This window comes from Typopeltis vanoorti, chromosome 7 (assembly GCF_054136105.1).
Source record: "Typopeltis vanoorti isolate ZY-2024b chromosome 7, IOZ_Tvanoo_1.0, whole genome shotgun sequence".
NCBI classification, from domain to species: Eukaryota; Metazoa; Arthropoda; class Arachnida; order Uropygi; family Thelyphonidae; genus Typopeltis; species Typopeltis vanoorti.
In genome coordinates, this window is record NC_143555.1 from 57,868,959 (window position 1) to 57,889,642 (window position 20,684).

Genomic DNA, 20,684 nt, shown 5'->3' on the forward strand with positions numbered 1-20,684 from the left:
CGGAAATGGCTATGCGCACGCATGAAATCACAGTGTGCTGCAAGGACCTGGAAGCTCCTACAACCGAACAAGACAAGGTAGCTTTGACTAGAGGAGCAAGCATCGGCCTTCGATACACAACGCAAAGCTCAATTATTGCCATGCAAGCTTAAGACGTCTTCAGTCTACAAAAATAGAAGCCTAAATGGAATGCTTATAAATGCATGCATTTATCATCAAATAAATATTATTTCTTTCTCAATTAATGAGCTTGTGCAGCAAGCATGGAGAATTCGCCCCTGCTGGACACCCATAGACGAACTTTCCAGTTCTTTGCAGAAATCAGTGGTCTTTGGTGCGACTGCGATTAGGAACTGCCAAAACGGATCCTCTTCATTTATTTGTGCATCGTTCGACGAAATATGGGGTCTGGAACAAAAAAAAAAAAATAAATAAATAAATAAAATCAGCTAACGCCTTTTTATTCCCGTATATACGGGAGTAGGCGAGGCCATTTAGCCCTATCTAACTTTTGGAGACTGAGTGGGCAGTTCTATCTCCACTGGTACCAATCAGAGACAGATGGCCCAAGGCTATCACTAATTAAGCGGTACGCAGTGAAGAGAGACGGCTCAAATGTGCCGCCATCTCGTGGTCTCTAACCCTAACACAATATATTTAATGTCTGAAATAATGTGGGTTCTACGGTCGATTTTCTTGAGTTTACAGGACGAAAAACCCGAGTTTCCGGGAGGAAAAACCCGCTTGCCCGTGCCAGAGATCGACTAACTCGGGAACCGGTCGAAAAAAGGCTTAGAAAAATTACCTCTAGTCGCCGACTAGACTCGAAACCAAGACTTCCTTCGTGCGGCCTAGCGCGATGGTGTGCAAACGCCACATCCACTGAGCTACACGCTTTTGTAATTTGCTGCTCACAGAGGAAGTTCTGTTGTTCATACAAGCCATCTCAGACTAAAGCGATTTCGTTCCTGGCAGACTGTCTTTGGAACACAGTTCTGCCTCTTAAACAACGGATGTGGATTATTTTTCCACTGATTACGCACGCCGTATATATCTCAACTTTTGAGAAATTCGTCATATCTTCTGTTTACAAAATCGTGGCTGCAGTCAGGCAGGCATCAAATACAAAGCAATTTGTGTAACTCCGAAAGAGCTTTTGTTCGTTAATGTTGTGATCAACATTAACAAACAGCAGTATTCGTAAATAGTTACCTAGAACATGTGACCAAGTATTTTCATATGCTCTGCGCAAGTGACGTTTACGTATATCTGCATGAAGGTTTTTGATTCAGTGGTCTATATGTGTAGCTAGTTTATGTTTTATTTGCTATTGAGATTCACGTAGTACCTTTCAAATATATAATTTACCTATTATTCTCGATTCAATTCTATCAATATTCTTATTGTATTCTGATATCTTATGTATCCACTTCATTACTGGTTATAATGTATAACCATAAAATATCGATTCCATTTTTTACTTGGAAAAAATTGTAATTCCTTTACCATGAAATTCTTGATATGTACTCTGAAGAGGTGCGTAGAGGATGCTATTACACTATTACCCAAATTTATTTTATTACTAATCTTGTATCAACAATTTTTCTCCAACTTAGATGATCACTTGTCAGCACTCCAATAGTGAGAGCTAATATTTCTTTTTTGCTATCAGTTTTCATCAAACATCTGTATTGCTAAAGTTGCCTGTCGATACCGCCATATCACGTTACCAGTGGCGCACCCGGGGGGATCTTCCCCCCCCCCCCCAAATAAATAAAAAATCACTAGAAAAATTTCCAAAAATATTTTCCTAATTAATCTTCATTTATTTTTATTTATGTTGGGTCATGTCTTCTACTTCTATACTACTTATGAATTAGCGTTCACATAAGGTGGGAATAACCTTATATCTCTCGGGGATCACGGCCGCTATGAATGCAGGAAGAACGAAATAGTGCTCAAGCGGACCGAGCGCTACTTCGTTTACCCGAGACGAGCCAGAAGAGATCACGGGTTTCATGTATGGTGAAGTTAAGGTTCTATTTAGAGCCTTAGGCAGGGCCGGATTTAGACTTGCTGAGACCCTAAGCTATACAAAACCCAGAGATCCCCTACTGTTTTAAATTACATCAGCTGGTCTTTTTGTTTTTTTGAGACCCCGGCAGATTTCGAGGCTCTAAGCTTTTTTAGCTTATACGCAAATCCGGCAGTGGCCTTAGGTGAAGTGTATTCTCTAATCGTCTACTCAACTTCCCCACACACCCCCAGATTAAATCCTCAGTGCGCCACTGCACCTTACATTAGTTCTGTTCACATATTTCTGAATGCTAATGATGCCAATATCCTTCCTACTATCGTTTCTTTGTATGATAATGCCAATGATTCCATTTGTTCACCGCCCAATTTTTCTCAGAAATCTCATATGTCTGCAACCAGTCTTTAATCAATTGTCCATTTCTAACCCATCTTGCAAACCTAGCAGTTATGCTAGGTTTGCAAGATGGGTTAGAAATGCCGCCACCTCAAGATTCCTGTATGCTGATTGTTAACTGCTTCTCTTACATATAATTTTCGTCATTAGATCCCCACCATTGCAACATTTCTTATTCTGATGTCTACTTTACTTTTTATTTGCATTCTTCACTAAAACTGTGCCAAAATAGAGGAATTTATAAATCGAATAAATGCTACAAATCCCTTTATTCCGTATGCCTATGTGACTCAGTGGAATTGGCGTTTGAATCCTCTGCACTATGCCGAATGAAGTTTGCACGTAGTCGTGACTACAGAAACTTTTTCTGAGCCTTTCTTCGACCGGTTCCCGAATTACTCACTCTCTGGAACAGGCAAGCAGGTTTTTCGTCCTCTGAACTCAAAATCCAGCATAGAACCCACACTATTTCAAATAAAATATTGTATTAGGTAGGGACGAGGTGGCGGCACTTCTTAGCCGCCTTTTCACTGGAAAAACTATCTTTGATTGGCTGCCAATTGAGATTTTGTCCATCTAAATGATACTGAAGTAGCAGGGCTAAAATGACCTTGTCAATTCCCTGGAGATATAAAAGGTGCAAACTAATTTTTATTATAGATATATACTATCATGCTTCTTACATTTTGAATAAATTTTGTGCATGTTTTAATGTAAATTCACAGTAAATTTATTCCGTGTGGCACCTGTAGCCTCGAAGTAATGAATGTACCCTAATGGTTTCTATAATCTACATGAATAAACAAGGAATAAGTAAATAAATCATTTAAATATATTTCAGCCTAGATATTATAGGCCATTGGTAGCATCGATTGCTAATTACAAGGTAAAATTGAACAATGGATTGAATTGAAATAGTAAGAGCAGCATGATGCTTTTACTATTTAGACTCATACATAAAACAATGCAAAGGCACACTGCTTGGGAAGAAGTTAACAGACACTCCCACGGGCAAGGTGTATCACACAATGTAAGGGGGTTACATGTTTGTAACCCATATAAATTGGTGGAATATGATGCTCCCAACTCTGCACGGTTAGCCTAGTGGCTGTACGGTTCACAACCATATGCCTGGAGGAGTGTTCTGGGTTCGATTCCCGTCGGTGACGTGAGGAGCTGAAGGATCTTCCTCAGTCATAGCCAAGTTAACCGGTTTCGGGCGTGGACAGTAGGGTTTTTTCCCCCAGTTTATCCTGGGTTTTTCATCCCACAAAGCAGGAAAACCGGCCTTGAGAACTCAACACTACAGACATAGGATACACCGGGGTGTAGGGCTGACCACCTTATCCTGTGAACGGTTTGAGGTCCGAAGACTAATAAACCCTCGACACCGCAAGGTAAAAGAGGGAAAGGAAGATGAGATGAGGCTCCCAAGTCAGTGCAATTATGTCTTGGTGAAATGGCTGTGGGAAGGGAACTGATGGAGTTTGCAAAAAAAGCATTGTGATATGATGCCATGTTGTAGGCCTATTTGTTCAGCAAACTGGTCATTCCGAGGTCAACAATTATTGATACCATACTGAGATGGAGGGGCAAAGTCAACTGCACATACTACCCTCTACACTTACCAAACATGACCATAGAGTACCATGAAGGATATGTAAAAACTACCATTCGTTGGCAGACACAATGAATGCAGTTTTAGACATCAACTGGAACACGAATCTGCACAAAAACATCGAGAACTGAGGTTCACATGGGTTTCCATATAAGCACTGCAATATGCAAGCTTCACATTACCCAAACTAACATGCAGCGTCATCCTCAGTGGCAGAAAGACCATGTACAGTGGGCCGTGGAAGCTAGGAAAGATGTATTATGGATGATGAATCACACTATATCCTTTACTAAGCAGATGAATGGGTGTGGCAGATGCTTGGTGAACATCTCTTACCAGAGTGTGTAATCCCAACTATAAAATTCGGAGGTGATGGTGTGGTTCTGCTTTACCTGGTTTGGATCTCTGTGATGCGATGAACACTGAACTCCGAGAAGTATCTGAACTTTCTGGACAATGCAATCTTCCTTCTTTGTGGCATTTCTATAGAACTGACCATTCTCTTTCAGCAAGACAATACACCATGTTATAAGGCTGCTGTTTAACTGCATGGTTTGTGAACATGAATGTCACCACATTCTGTGGGATGAACTGGAGCATTGGATGAGGTCAAGGGATGTCCACCCCCACAACAGTCCAGAACCTTATTACATGTGTACAGGAAGAATGGTCCAAAATTCCCATTGATTGCTATCTTACACTTGTGGGAAGTATGCCTTGTATTAATGCTGCAGTTATTGCAGTGAAAGGAAGTCCTATATCTTATTAAGGATAGCACCATGGCTGTTTGTTTCTCATAATGGTGTCTGTTGATTTCTTTCCAGGAGGTACAGCTTTTGAAACTTAATATTACACATTTTGAAGGGCCGTTACATGGAAAACGTCAAAAAGCAGGAAGAAAATTTTACTTTTAAAGATAAGCAGTAACCATTGAGCCATTTCTGGAAAAAGAAAAAAAAGTTGCTCAGATTGTGTCTTATTTCATAGATTGAGATAACAAGCTTCATTGATTTTTTCATTAAAATTATAAAAAGGAACATAAAATATTAATGTTCATGATATAGTGCATGATTATGTAACGCACCATAGTATATTAATGTAATCATTTGGGTTTACAAAATTTAACATTTAAGCAAAATAAAAAATAAATCTGCTAACACCTTTCATCACCAAAGGGAAGTAGGTGATGCAGTTTAGCTCCAACTTTTGAAGACTAGTGGGAAGCTAGCCTCTACTTTTAGCCAATCACAGCATAACTAGCCTAAGACTATCAGGGATTTTAATTGACATTCAAGTAGGATGAACAAAAAAAAATTCTTAATAAGTCTTGCATTCAGAGTATTCAGTAAGGGAGGTATAAAAAGTTGTCAGAAATCTGAAAAAGTACAAAGGCAGTTTGTACTTATTCAAAGATATTCATCTTTGGTGAACAAAGATGATATTTGACCAGAAATCTCAATTATGGGACTAGAAACATTTTTCAGCTGTACACTGAATAAGAAGTGGCAATCCAAACGTTCAGTTTTGAATGAGAAGGGCAGAGCTCTAATAACAGGGGAGATAAAACTAAATGAGAGAATTACAGAAGAATTTCCCAAGTGTTTCAATTAGGTTTTTGTGCAAGTGTACTTGATAAGATGCTAAGAAAATTTGTGATAGAGAAAGTAGCTTGAAACTTTATGGTATAAACGTGACATTATACTTGGCAATATGTAGCCTATACTGTATTGTCATTCATAACTTTTATGGATCACATTACAAAGAAAGAAGGATTAATACATTTAACCCTTTACTTAATGTAAATGATGTTTACAGTCCTAAACGATAACTGATTTAAAAAATTTGGTATGAAAAATGTTATAAAAAGAAAAACTATAAGATACGGCAAGAACAATAACATTAAACTATTTTCAATTAGGAATGCAGTTGATACAGGGGGATCCTATAGAATAGGTAAAACATTTTAATTATTTAGGCATAACATTTAGTGCAATGGCAAATTTAATATAGAAATAGATAAAAGAATAACAACAACTACTATAGTGAGGAGCCAAGCAAATAAATTATATGGAATATAATAAATTTAGTTTAATCCTTTATCCAAGTGTGAGCAAACAAAGTTTGCGCCTGAAAGTATCTTCAGGACTGGGGTAAGGTGGTACAACACCAGGGCACTCCTTGCAAAGGTGGAGCAAGCTACCAACACTCCTAACTCAGTATCTCCCATAATGCAAAACACATCTCCTTGCAGATATGTCTAATGTTATGCATTAAGGGAAGGGCCACAACCCAGACTAGTTTCGACCTTTATTGAGGTCTCTTCAGTGGGAGCCAGGTCCAAGTGGAGATACCAGGCAGACGCATTAGCAGGTCATCTCTACCTATAGGAGTTGCCAAATGGTGTGCCACCCTTTTTTTAATAAATTACTCTGGATTTAGAGAAAGATGTTGAAAGTTTATTTTTCACTTGGTTAGAGTATAATAAATTTAGTTTAATCCTTTATCCAAGTGTGAGCAAACAAAGTTTGCGCCTGAAAGTATCTTCAGGACTGGGGTAAGGTGGTACAACACCAGGGCAACTCGGTGCAAAGGTGGAGCAAGCTACCAACAACTCCTGTCTCAGTATCTCCTATAATGCAAAACATATCTCCTTGCGGATATGTCTAATGTTATGCATTAAGGGAAGGGCCACTACCCAGACTAGTTTCGACCTTTATTGAGGTCTCTTCAGTGGGAGCCAGGCCCAAGTGGAGATACCAAGGCAGAAGCATTAGCAAAGTGTTGTACCACTTTACCCCAGTCCTGAAGATACTTTCAGGCACAAACTTTGTTTGCTCACGCTTGGATAAAGGATTAAACTAAATTTATTATACTCTAACCAAGTGAAAAATAAACTTTCAACAAATTATATGGAAGAAAGTAATTAGCCAAAATACTAAATTAAACATTAAATTAGCAGTACATCACATAGTGTTTAACATGATTTTAATTGTTGGCTATGAAAGTTGGCTTAGAAACAGAACAATTGTTCAGAGATAGAAACCACAAATATGAGAATTATGAAGAAAATGAGTGAATAGGAGGCATCAATGGCAAACATATTAAAAATGTAGATCCTTGAAAGAAACCCGACATCATTATCATTTAGAAATGTACCATATGGTTACTTAAGCAGAACAGGAAAGGAAAGATTAGCAAAAAATCAGGAGTTTGATGCCAGGAAAAAGATCCAGAGAAAGACAGATGTAGGCAAAGCAATTCAGGCTATATTCCCTTAAAAGACCAAATGTGATATCTGACTAATGTATTGGGGGAGCTGGCAAATACGAGACTAATTTGGGAAGTAAATCATTGATAAAAATAATAATAATGTAAAATTGGTCAGATAGTACTATCATAGTAATTGCATGTAATGGTTGACAGTCCCTATCTTCTAACTATGCAAGTAATGCTGGGGTTCCACAAGATTCTGTACTCTCACCCACCCTGTTTCTTCTATGCATCAACAACCTGCTCCAGTTGACTGTCAATCCAATACATAGTTCTGCTGACAAGAGTACACTTCATTTGTCATTCTCACTTGACAAACCTTGCATCAAACAAACCATCACAAATCACAGAGCAATAACTTCTGCAAGCCTAAATTCTGATCTCTAAACTATTTTTCAAGGGGCTCTGATAACCTTGTTGATTTCAACCCCTGCAAAACACAGTTCTGCTTTATTTCCCACAACAAAGAACCATATTATCCCAGACTTATTTTAACATCATCAAAATCTCTAGGCAAGAGGAAATCTCTCTTTTTGGGATTACTTTGATATCAAGACTCACTTGGCATAAATACATTACAACCATTGCCTCCTTGGCATCCAAAAAATTAGGATTCCTCTTTCATTCAAGGCATTACTTTACTCTCAAACAGCTATTACACTCTGTACAAATCACAAGTCTGCCCATCCATTGAGTACTGCTTGCACATCTTAGGAGAGGTGTCCCTAAGAGCTGCCTAAAAATACTTGATGCAAAGGTTGGTCAATTGATAGAGCCTCTGCTACTAATGGCTCGCAAAAAGTTAAGCAAGTTTGAGCGCGGTTAGCAGTTGGAAGGGAAAATCACTCAATGCTGTTGGCACACTCTCCCTCAATGAGTCCTTTGGACTCCCTGGAGGTGTCACATAATAATAATATAGAAGAGAGCAGTCAGACTGATTAACGACTTATCTCTTACCAACTCACTCCAACCACTCTGACACAGGCATCTAATATCAACAGCATGCATCTTCTATACATATTTCCATGGTAAATGTTCATCAGAGCTATCTTCAATAATTCCTCCTCCTCCTCCTCTCTCTCTCTCTCTTTACCAAATCCACTGAAACATGTGCAGCTATCAACAAACCATCCCTTCACATGAAATTCCATACTCAAAGAAGAACAAATTTCTCTTCCTCCTCTTTCATCCCTACTATTGTTCCATATTTCCCAATTCTCTTTTCATATACAGTAGTACTAATGTATTATAGATTGAATAACCAACCTCTCATGTATGGCCCCAACACACACACACACACAAAACATGATTCCCTCCAAGTAGTGTATTCTGTACACTAAAGTAGTCACACACACACACACAAAAAAAAAGTCATGTAAAACATCTATATACTGAAGCACCATCTCTCGATGGAGATGCATCAATGCTATTTATGTAGTAACACAAACCTATACCAAGAATTATAGTGAGTTCTTACTGCAGCACCATTATATCAACCTCTCTCTCACTCATTCACTGTTACAAACTCTACACAGGTACAATGATACTCTAGAGCAGAGGTTCTCAACCTTTTTTGGTCCCCGTACCTCCTTGGCTTTTAGTAAATTATCCGGTACCCCCTGTTCATTATAAGAAATAAATTCTTAAGTTCACCATACAGATTCAAAGATATAAGAAATAAACAGTAATTAAGTTTTCATAAAAGCTTTAGTCGGTAAATAAATCAATTACATCATCATAAAATTGTAAAATCTTTATTAAACTGCAGTAAAATCAACTAGTGAGACCCTTTGATATTGTTTCTTATCCACCAACAGTTTTATTCTTGGTACAGTTTTTGAAATAGATACCCACATATCATGTTCAGGCATCAGTTTGTTTCTTGTTTTGGACTTGATTGAAAACAGAAATGAGAATCCTGATTCACACAGATAAGTTGTTATAAATGGAATTATAGCCATGTAAGCACTTTTGGTGATAATGGGATATGCTTCTCCAAGTGTACACAAAAAATTTTGTAACTTCATTGATTGGAATTCAATTCGGAGTTTTCCTTGTTATTGCAGAGATCAATTAGCTCGTCTTTCACTGGGTCATTGTCACTGATTTTTTCTAAATTAATATGAAAAGGGTTATAAATCCTAACTTCATTCATTTGGTCAGGTGGAATTATTCTTGCAAATGCCTCTTTCAAAGTTTTTAAATGCAATATAATGCTATCACGAACTTCCTGTTTTAGTTCATATGCCGGATCTGAAGTGATTTTATCAAGACATTTGAAATTGGCAAAGTTACCTAACTCCACCCTTGTTCCCCAGAGAGTCAATTTTTCTTGACATGATTGTATCTTTTCTTCAGCCTCCACGAGAATGACATCTGTACCTTGCAGTGAAATGTTCACAGAATTAAGAATTCCAAATACATCAGAAAGATAAGCCAGAGAAATCTCAAAGTTTGGATCTTTGAAATATGAAGCAAAGGCAGATACTTTTTTGACTAAAAAAAATTCAATTAAATTTCTAAGTTCAAAAACCCTTCCTAAAACATTTCCTCTGGATAACCATCGTATTTCTGTATGACGCAGCACTACGATATGATCTGCTCCAACCTCTTCACACAAAGATTTAAACACACAGTGATTCAATGCTTTGATAAAATTCACAACTTGAACAACAACATCCAAAAATGGCTTTCAAATTATGTGGAAGTGTTTTAGATGCTAAAGCATACCAGTAAAGGATGCAATGGCTTGTAAAAATATTTGGGTTGATTTCTTTAACTAAAGCGGTGAAACCTGATTTTTTTCCCCGACATAGCAGGAGAACCGTCAGTACAAAGAGATTCTACTAATTCCCATGAAAGGCCATTTGAAAAAAAAATCATTCACCAAATTCATAATGTCCACTGCCTCTGTTGTTTCTTTCAAGGGTCTACAAAAAATAAATTCCTCTTTTATTTCATTCTGATGTATATATCTAGTAAAAACAAGAAGCTGTGCACAGTTAGAGACATCAGTTGATTCATCCAACTGTAAACTAATTCTTGCCGAACTTTTCTTGATTTTCTCCACTACCTGTACATGTACGTCTTTTGATATTTCTCGAATCCAATCACAAATTGTATTATTTGATAATGGTATTTGGCAATTTCACTAGCTATCTTGAATCTTAACCAGGCATTTTAAGTTATCGGACCCTGCAGTGAGAAAAAAGTCTATGCAACCTCACCGTGTCAGAAAAGAAAGCTGAAATGTTGCTGGCGTGGCTGACAAACAGTACCAACATGGAATAGCCCGGAAATGTTGATAACATAACTATTTTTGGAATATATTAATAGCATAATATACTTATTTACTTGCTATTCACTGTACCCCTTGGGAGTATGGGTACCCCAGGTTGGGAACCCCTGCTCTAGAGGAAACTCAGGGGACTACAGATAGGTTACTCTAGTGAATTTTCTACAAAATTCAAAATTTTTTTTTTTTTTGCTTAGTTACACAAGAATATAATTTCTTGTCAAGTATAATATAGTGAATTTTCTCTAGCATAGCAAACAGCATTATAATCAACTACCAAAAGTCCCAACCAAACCCCCATATATACTTTGCTATTATAATAAATGGGAGTCAATTGTACATTCATGTGGTCCCCTTATAGTGTGTGTTATAGTGCGAGCCAACTGTACTGTATTGATGACCCTGAAAGTTCTAAGTAGACAAGTGAAACTATAGCAGATGAAAGGTGAGGTGATGTATATGGCTGACTAGGACAGCTGCCATGGAATTTATAATGTGCACTTACCTGATTTGAAATATAGAGAAGTTCCTGCAATAAAATTGTTTCCAATTCCCATTTATTGAAATATCCCATCATTACATGAGAATTTATATATTCAAATTTTGAGATTATGCTGCAGAAACTTAAAACAGATTGAAATTAAATGCTAATCGAACCTATTCTGTTTTTTCATTAACAGTGTTTATGCAGCAGTATATTTCCATGTCATTATTGGAATGCTATAAAAATAATTCTTATTTATTTATTTTTATAATAAATAAATAAATAATTTTAAAATAAATAAATAACAATTATTTTTATAGCATTTCAATAACAATAATGACATGAAAATATACTGCTGCATAAACACTGTTAATGAAAAATCAGAATAGGTTCAATTAGCATTTAATTTAAAGAAGCCAAGGTAGATATTAAATCATCTGGAAGAAATTTCTGAATATTTCAAAAGTGATGTGGAGAAAATGTAAGGCACCCATTCAATCTTACAGAAGCAGATTTAAGAATGGATAAGGCTGAAGGTGGTGTCCATTTTCAATTCTTATAAATTAAAATATATCAACATTATCCATAATTTCTGTAAGCAGTATTTTAAGTCTGCTGTTCTTTTTAAGTAGTAATCTACATAATATTTCACAGCATGGAGAATTCATTTCACTATAACAGTCTTAATTTAAAATTACAGACAGATCCTGAGACACGTAAATCCGTACTTATGTAAGAAATTCACTTGGCCCCACATGCTGTATCATCCCAGTTCTCGCATGTATCTCGCTGTGAACTAACCTACATAGTACTGTGCTTATTTTCACGTTTTCAGTGTTTTTTTTTCTAATTATTATTCACAATGGCTGGTGGAAAATGTGCCCTTGAATCAAAACGTGAACCATCTTGCAAACATACTGTAATCAATCTCGAGATAAAATTACGGATAATAAAGAAACATGAAGGTGGACGAAGCTTATCAGGTATAGCACGTGAACTCGGTCTTGTGGTACTGACAGTAAATACCACAGGAAAGGATACCTCGTATATAGGTTGGTTTGCACATTTTAAAAACTACGCTGGCTTTCAAATAATCAAATTTTAAAATTTGGTGTGTTCAGTGTTTAAAAATTGTCCAATTGGATATGGTGGTGTGAATCTTTTATGTATTTAATACAGGATGTTAATCATTTTTTTTTACTATTTAATATTTCTGCATTGCATTACATGTTACTTTTTTGCATGTGTGTTTGATATGACAAAGTCTATTGTGAAAGGTGCGAAAGAATCCAACTTACATAAATTTTGACTTGTGTAAGGAACTGTGGAACAGTCTGCTTACATATGTCATGGAGTGTCAGTAGTACAATTTATTTTTAATGTGCACCTCATCCACGAAAGATTGTAACTTTATTATACATTAGTACTATAGATGGATTAAGAGTTAGATAATTAGTGAACACCTACAGAAACCAAAAATAAATAAATAAATAAAAAATGAAACTTTTTGAAGATATTTGATGTTTCCACAAAGGTGGGGTGTGTGCCTTGCATAATGAAATAAAAGTCGTCTATCACTTTGTGAGTGGAGAATAGAAAAACCGGGCTAGTAAATTATGCTCTGATTGAAGGGGGGAGTTAAGAGTAGTGTTGAACCGCAATAAGGAGGAGGACAAAAGACTGACAATTCAAGAATGGGAAATGTTTAGAATATTAAAGAACCTCGATGTTAGTTAATAAGGCTATGGGAATGGATGGGATATCATCATGTATATTATGGGAATATGCGAAAGAGCTGGCAGTGCTGATGACTTGGTTGTTCAACAGAAATCTGGTAAGAGGAGCAATCCCAGAAGAATGGAAAGAGGGAAAAATAGTGCCACTGAATAAGAGAGAATCCAAATTAGTAGTGTCAAATTATAGGCTGGTGTGCATAACAAGTGTAGTGGTGAAGATGTTAAAGATAGAGGTTAGATACAAATCTGGACTGATGAGAATAGAAATTTTTCAAAAGAGCAGCATGGATTTAGAGAGGTCATGCTTTAGTTACATTTTATAATAGAGTGACTAATGTACTGGATAGAGGAGATTCTTATATCATGATTTATTTGGATTTTGGTAACAGGGATAGTTGATTGATAGACAGCGAGTTATGTATGGGAAACAGTGTCTCAAAAAAAAAGAAAGGTGACAAGTGTGGAACCACAGGGTTCTGTTTTTAGGATCATCACTGTTGTCCATTTTATATATCAAATTAGGAAGAGCAATGTCAGGAAGTTCTGATGTGATGTCGTTACAAAAGGATTTGAATATGTTGGTGCTTTGGGCTGAAAAATGGGGATAGCATTTCACTGCTAAGTGTAAGGGTATGCACTTTGGCCAGAGAAAGTGGAATGAGGTTTATTATATTGGAGGAACATTGCTTCAGGAAGTGGAGAAACTAGGGATCTGTGGATATTGGTATTGGTAGATAGGGAACTGAAGTTCAGGGGACACACCATGAAAGTTGTGGCTTACACAAAAAACTGTTGCTATAATGCAAAGAACACTGACATGTACAGATAAGTAGGTGTTAGTTCCATTGTATAAGGTACTAATTGGGCCTTGTGTGGATTTCTGTGCACAGATATGGTCAGTCACATTGCTATATTGGCAATAAGGAAACAGTGGAAAGAGTGTACAGTACAGGTGAATAAAACTGTCTTAGAATTCCTGGAATATTGAGTATAAAGATAGACTGAAGGAATGCAGACTTCAGAGGTTGGTAGATAGGAGTTATATGATTGAGACAAATAAGCAGTTGAGAGAAAACTATCAAACAGATATAGAGGAATTATTGCATAGGATAATGGATGATGCGAGAATGAGAGGTCATCCCTAGTACTAAGGTCATGTGAGTAAGGAAGTGGAAAGGAGATTTTTTTGCATGGCAGGTGGTGAGTGCTCAATGAGTGCTTTCAAGGCAGGGTATATTGTTTCTTGCAATTTCTTTTGTTCTCTTTCCTGCTATTTCCTTTGTTTATGGGAATGGTGTGTGTGTGTGGGGGGGGGGGATAGTGTTTTTTTTTACTACAATGAATGTAGGTACTATCATGATCTGTTGTGGTGCAGATCATGTTGTTAGTCTTCAGGGATTCACTAGTACCATCAAATATAAAATTTCAGTAATCAACTCTTTATATCCAGTTAAATTTTTTTTTTTTTTAAATTTAAAGAAATGCTTTTGTTTCTGAAAAATAATATTCAAACCTGGAACTTGTGGAACTTTATTCAAACCACTTCAAACCTCTAGTATATGGATTTAGTAGTTTAGACAGTGGGTTGTATGATGTTGAGTGGCTTCCCATGAGAAGTCCCTGGACTCTGTGAGGTTGTTTCGTAATAATACACAGCATAGGGGTCACACACCGTGCAGTGAAATTCACCTATCACCTAAAGTTTCATTTCCATCCAGGCAAGACGGTGTGTGCAATGTATAGAATTTAAACTCTACATATGCTTTCAAAGATAAGTAAGATGACTTAATTCTCAGCTAGAATGTCTACATTTTTTACTACTCCATGAAATCAAAAGGGATCTGTGTTTGTATAATATTTTAATGCTTTTTTTAACCTTTCTTCTGTTCAAGCATCTATTCAATATATTTACATCTTGTGAACAGCTTTTAATCCTAAGATCTGAAATCCTTGAGACATTAAAGATTCTGTAGCCTGACACAAAAGCATTCGGCTCATGTTCACATTCACTATTTCGCCTAAAGAAAAGAAAACAAAATCAAATTTTAAATCACTAAGTATATGATATACATTATAATTTACAAAAGATTTTAATAATGAAGCAGCTAGCTATCATTATGTCCCCACCCATACAAAATAGCAATCAGAACACCATTTCTGGTTTAGTAACAGTTGGACTGGACTACTATAGAACATATATCATGTGGTATATAGATTTTACATAGTTGTTTGACTACTCAACAAGCCTTTTCTAATAACATAAAAAAGGCATCTTGTAGACAGGCTTATACGTTGGTTATGCATTACTAAATCACTTAAGGAATTGAACAACATAGATACGAATATAAATTAAATTACACTTTAATAAATATTTCCGATATTTCGGCAACGTCACGTTGCCATTTTCAAAAGGAACTTACAGAAAGGCACGTGCACGTAGGCACTACACCACAGTAACTGAGAATGAAGAGATGAAGCTATTGTTCTCCTAGAAGTCCTGATGGTGCCCTCTAGCAGGCTAAGTAGGTGTTCTTGGCCGTTGGGCTGAAGGTCTGCTGATGTAAGCCTCCCAAATTTGGGGCAGTCACATACAACCAAATTTGTTGAGGTTTGGAGAGTTTCTTAAGGCTGATTCCATAAATAGTCTTTCAAATTTGTATTTGCTATGGTAATTACTGTAGCTTCCTTCCAGTATTCTGTGGCATGTATCCAGAGCATGGTTTGCAAGACCAGAATGGCTGTACTTGTGAAAACGGATGTAGTCCTTGTGTTTAGAAATTCTGATATTCACTGTCCTGCCTGTTTGGCCTAAGTAAGACAGTTTATAACTCCAAGGGACCTGGTATACACCAGGTAGGTCTAGGGGAAGTGGTTGGTCTTTGGTGGAGCGGATAAGGGATGCCAATTTTCTGTAAGAACCGTAACAGGAGGTCAGGTCATGTTTTTTTTTAAATATTGGTAATTTTTTCCGAGGTGCCTCGGTTGTAGGGAATAGTGATGGATTTAGAGTAATCCTTGCTGTGGAGGGGAAGGGGGGCTGTGGTTTGTAGGTTTTAATATTTTTTGGATTTTTTTTTGGGGTGGGGTAGCCATTGGCTGAGAAAGTGTTGAGGATGTGATTTAGTTCAGTGATTAGGGCCATGTCGTTAGAACAGATTAGTTTAGCCCTGTTGTATAGTGCTTTCACCACTCCATATTGTTGTGTGTGTGTGTGGGGGGATTCTTGGTGAATGTATCTGCCTGTATGGGTGGGTTTTCTATAAACTGAGAAAACCAAGGTTCCATTAGGCTGGCGGGTGACTAGTGTGTCTAGGAAAGGGAGGCTGTTGTTTTCCTCTTTTTCCAGGGTGAACTTGTCTGGAATGTTGGTTGTTTAAGTGTGTTAAGAAGGAGAGGAGTGTTTCAGAGCCATGTGGCCAAATAGCGAACACATCATCAACGTAGCATAATCAGCCTTTCTTCAGTTATCCTGAAGCCTGAAGCACTCAATGCACTTTCACGTGGCCACAACTTCGCCATTGCTCCCAGAAAAATACCTAGTGAGGATATTATGATCCAGATCGAACGCGGCATCCGCCACCTTCCACATCAAACTGCCAACAGTGTAAGACTGGATGTAGCTTGTGTCCTCTCCAAAGCAAGAACAGCAAAAACCAACCTATCCAACAAGGAATATAAAGCTCTACAGGAAATGAGGAATAATAAAGAATTAGTTATCACCAAAGCAGATAAGGGAAATGCAACTGTAGTACTGAACCAAAAGAACTCAAAGGTAAGCTTAATGCTCTTCTCTTAGATCGGGCTACTTACCTCCCTATCGAATACAATCCCACCAACTCACAAATTAGAAAACTTCACAGGCTCCTTAAAAAAGTCACTTCTTGGCTTGTAGAACTTACCAACAGATTAAAGCCATTTAACTCTACCCCCCCCCTCGCGTATTTACGGACTCCCAAAAATGCATAAAGAAAATGTGCCGTTACGTCCCATAGTGGATGGCATTGATTTCCCCACATACAAATTAGCTATACATTTGGCCAAAGAGCTCACACACTATACTGGCAACACACCATCACACACAAAAAACTCAGCCCACTTCAAAGATAGCATAGAAAACCTTACACTCCAACATACTGACATAATGGTCAGCTTTGAAGTCTCCTCCTTATTCACAAATGTCCCACTCAAGGAGGAAACTTTAGAGCTAATCCAAGCTAAATTTTCTCCCGATATCTCAGCCTTATTTCAGTTCACAATGAACTCAGGCTATTTCGTTTGGCAGGGAAAATTCTACAAACAAATAGAGGGGACAGCCATGGGTTCACCACTCTCCCCACCCTTGGCCAATTTCTTTATGGAGACCTTTGAAGAAAAAGTCTTAGCCTCTGCCCCCACAAAAACCAACCATATGGCTTCGCTACATTGATGATGTGTTTGCTATTTGGCCACATGGCTCTGAAACACTTCTCTCCTTCTTAACACACTTAAACAACCAACACCCCAGAATCGAGTTCACCCTGGAAAAAGAGGAAAACAAGTAGTCACCCGCCAGCCTGATGGAACCTTGGTTTTCTCAGTTTATAGAAAACCCACCCATACAGGCAGATACATTCATCAAGAATCCCCCCCCCACACACACACAACAATATGGAGTGGTGAAAACACTATACAACAGGGCTAAACTAATCTGTTCTAACGACATGGCCCTAAACACTGAACTAAATCACATCCTCAACACTTTCTCAGCCAATGGCTACCCCCCCAAAAAAATATTAAAACCTGCAAACCACAGCCCCCTTCCACAACAAAGATTACTCTAAATCCATCACCATTCCCTACATCCGAGGCACCTCGGAAAAAATTACCCAAATCTTAAAAAAACATGACCTGGCCTCCTGTTACGGTTCTTACAGAAAATTGGCATCCCTTATCCGCTCCACCAAAGCCCAACCACTTCCCCTAGACCTACCTGGTGTATACCAGGTCCCTTGGAGTTGTAAACTGTCTTACTTTAGCCAAACAGGCAGGACAGTGAATATCAGAATTTCTGAACACAAGGACTACATCCGTTTTCACAAGTACAGCCATTCTGGTCTTGCAGACCAGGCTCTGGATACATGCCACAGAATACGGCGGAAGAAAGCTACAATAATACACCGTAGCAAATACAAATTTGAAAGACTATTTATGGAATCAGCCTCAGCCTTAAGAAATTCTCCAAACCTCAACAAATTTGGTTGTATGCAAATGCCCCAAATTTGGGAGGCTTACATCAGCAGACCTTCAGCCCAACGGCCAAGAACACCTACTTAGCCTGCTAGAGGGCACCATCAGGACTTCTAGGAGAACAATAGCTTCATCTCTTCATTCTCAGTTACTGTGTTGTAGTGCCTACGTGCATGTGCCTTTTTGTAAGTTCCTTTTGAAAATGACAACGTGACGTTGCCGAAATATCGGAAATATTTATTAAAGTGTAATTTAATTTATATTCGTATCTACGTTGTTCCATTCCTTAAGTGATTTAGGAATTAAGTAATAAAAAAGCTTGTTGAGTCAAACAACTCATAATAGAGTTTCAAAAATATTTTGAAACTGTATTATGAGTGGTTAATATCTCTAAGTAGATGGGCAGAGATATTTATCACCATTTATCTTACTAATGATAAGACTAGAGTAAAAGGCATGAAGTATAATGCCCAAACATATTCCATTATCTGATTTCATAAGTGGTACAAGAAGGAAGGAATTCATGAAATTCACCTAAAACAGTAAACAAACTCTGTTTTACAAGCACTTTACAATGGGAAAATTCTTACATGTAGCATTTCAAAAATGAATTATAAGCAATTAGCTCTAAATAAAATGTTGTAATTAAAAAAAAAAAAAAGGATGAATGATCCATTATAAATCTTTCTCATGGGCTACAAGAGTTTCTGTAACTAAGCACAATGCTGTCACATTTATTAAGCGCTTTTCAAGTGAAGATGAGTTAGCCTATCACAGGTGCAAGGTTTTTCTCCTGATAACTTGGGCAAATTTGCTCTGTTGCAAGAGATGAAAATCTCTTGCAAGGAGGCAAATTCGCCCATGAACACACATACAGGATTCCACATATCATCATAAATTTATAGCATAGTCACTCTTGGTGCTCTGAAAGTAATTTATTCTTTTTTTATTCTAAAGAGTCTTATAAATGCACTGCAGTATTTCTTCTCCATCAAAGTGATGTTCTTTTTTCAGTTGTGTTCTGTTTTCTCTTGTGGCAAAGGCTATTTTTCCTGTGGGAAAATAGATGAAACTAGCCCTTCATAGTTGCAGAAGTACAAATGCCAAAAACCTGCAATTCAGGCAAAAGGCAAAAGAAATACTGCAGGATGACTGTATCTCATAGCAGCTATTCAAAATGACCTGTACTGTCAGCCATGCAGATGTTGAGAGTCTCATCACTGATAGTTTCACCACCTGAACATTTCTGGCTAGTGTCTGATGGCAGTGAATGCATGTTTAACACATTCCTGTAGTTCATCAACATTCCCCAGTGGGGTAGAGAAAAACCAATGATTTCAAATGGCCTCACAAATAAAAATCCAGACGATTTAGTTCAGGTTACCAAGCAGGCCAAGTAATACTCCACCCTGACTAATCTTTCAGGAAATCTTTGATTAATGTATCCTTGGACCTCATTAATGAAGTGTGATTGAGTTCCATTAGGCATGGATATGTCTCTCCTTCATGCCAAGTGAACATTGATGAACACTTCATGAAGATATTTTCTACCAAGTTTTGCAAGAAGTCATAGCAAAGATCCTGTAAAGCTGTATGGAAAAATATATGCTATTAATCCATCTCAAAATGATACTTGGATGAAAGAATTCATTCAAAGAAAGATGAAAGATTGATGGAGATTGATTCAAGTCCATAATAAAAGTACATATTAGCCATTTCTGTAAATGTGAACTCAACCTCCACTGTAAAATGCTGATGCATGACTTACATCGAGTTGCACTTATCTGTTTACATGTTATAGGCATTTGTACTGCAGTATGAAGACCTGTTATTTTGAAAATATGAGATTGCTTGACTCATGTTTATCGGGACTCTTTTTTGAGGTGGAGAATATACCTTTAAAGTGGATGATAGGGGTGTGGAATCATCCTGTAATATACACACACACACAATATACCTGCCCTAAGCAGATGCAACAGAGAAGGCAAGCCAGCAGTATTAAAATGGCTTGCCATTTTAATACTACATCCTTTGCTGCTCAAGATATTAGTTTTCACCTGTCCAGCTACCAATCTTGGAATACTGCTCTCACATTTCAGGTGATGCATCTAAAACCTGTCTGAAAATTATTCACGATGCTGTTCAAAAAGGCAGTTTGCCAAATGACAACCCCTCTCTTTCTGAGACTCTCTTCAGCAACTGTCTTAGAGATGGTTAGTTTTCACATTGCATCTCTTCTACAGATATTTCCATGGATACTATTCAGCAAAATTGGCATTCGCCATGCTTTCCATTTCTGCCAAAAGCCATAATAACATGAGCAACAGCTGTCTAATATCCTTTTAGAGTTGGACTGCTGACTCATCAAACCTGTTTCTAACATTCATCTTTCATTCCATCAGACTGAACCAGTTTTGTGGAAGAGCCTTCCCCATAAGCCATTTCCTAAAGATTACAACGTCCAGCTCTTCAAAAAAAAAAAAAAAAAAAAATCAAGACATTACTTTTCTTTTCATGCCTGCCTCCCACACATGGCACTGATTTGCTATGGCCTCTGTAGCCTCTTGAGTGTGAGAAAGTCATATATAAGTCTGAACATGACATTTAAATTTTCCTGTGAAGAA

The 20,684-nt window shown here is 37.5% G+C and overlaps 2 protein-coding genes across 2 annotated transcripts in view; both read right to left on the bottom strand.

The window, feature by feature from the left end:
* Window positions 1-9,342: 9,342 nt before the first annotated feature.
* On the bottom strand, window positions 9,343-11,188 carry LOC150104698 (protein ZBED8-like). The gene is made up of 2 exons (XM_090395610.1): window positions 11,120-11,188; window positions 9,343-10,008 (listed from the first exon to the last, which is right to left on the bottom strand). The coding sequence occupies exons 1-2, from the start codon at window positions 11,186-11,188 to the stop codon at window positions 9,343-9,345; spliced, it is 735 nt and encodes a 244-aa protein (XP_090251736.1).
* Window positions 11,189-14,348: 3,160 nt separating this feature from the next.
* Window positions 14,349-20,684, bottom strand: part of ArgRS (arginine--tRNA ligase-like protein) — a 222,651-nt gene continuing 216,315 nt past the window's right edge. The window contains exon 14 of the mRNA XM_090395884.1: window positions 14,349-14,852. Within this exon, the coding sequence (XP_090252010.1) occupies window positions 14,743-14,852 (110 nt within the window). The 3' untranslated portion in view covers window positions 14,349-14,742. The remainder of the gene's footprint in view (window positions 14,853-20,684) is intronic.